This window comes from Penaeus monodon, chromosome 31 (genome assembly GCF_015228065.2).
Source record: "Penaeus monodon isolate SGIC_2016 chromosome 31, NSTDA_Pmon_1, whole genome shotgun sequence".
NCBI classification, from domain to species: domain Eukaryota; kingdom Metazoa; phylum Arthropoda; class Malacostraca; order Decapoda; family Penaeidae; genus Penaeus; species Penaeus monodon.
In genome coordinates this window covers 32,176,365-32,176,663 of record NC_051416.1, presented here as the reverse complement: position 1 = coordinate 32,176,663, position 299 = coordinate 32,176,365, and the positions used below count along the sequence as shown (strand labels likewise).

The following is a 299-nucleotide window of genomic DNA, read 5'->3' as shown; positions in this document are numbered from 1 at the left end:
ATGCTAAACCCGCTCCTCCGCCCTCAGCATTTACCTGAACGACGTGGACGGGCGCGATGGGTTCCTGAGCCACGAGGCCCATCAACTCCCCTCCTTCATGTCGCCGACGCCTACGCTCATGGGCGGAGGTGGGTCCCAGACGCCCACGATGCTGCACCCGATGGAGGAGGCCGAGCTGGACCTCGCCAGGGAGAAGAGGAACCAACGATACATCGCGACCATCGTCACCGCCTTCGCGCTCTGCCTCTGCCCGCTCATGATCCTCAGGTAGGCCCGGGTTGGCCTGTCTCTGTCCGCCC

General features: G+C 64.9%; 1 protein-coding gene across 1 annotated transcript in view; it reads left to right on the top strand.

Moving 5' to 3' along the window:
* The window catches only part of LOC119593176 (orexin receptor type 1-like), a gene marked incomplete at its 5' end in the record, with an annotated part of 128,215 nt that overhangs the window by 119,436 nt on the left and 8,480 nt on the right, over nt 1-299 (top strand). Inside the window, 1 exon segment of the mRNA XM_037942154.1 lies at nt 28-267. Within this exon segment, the coding sequence (XP_037798082.1) occupies nt 28-267 (240 nt within the window).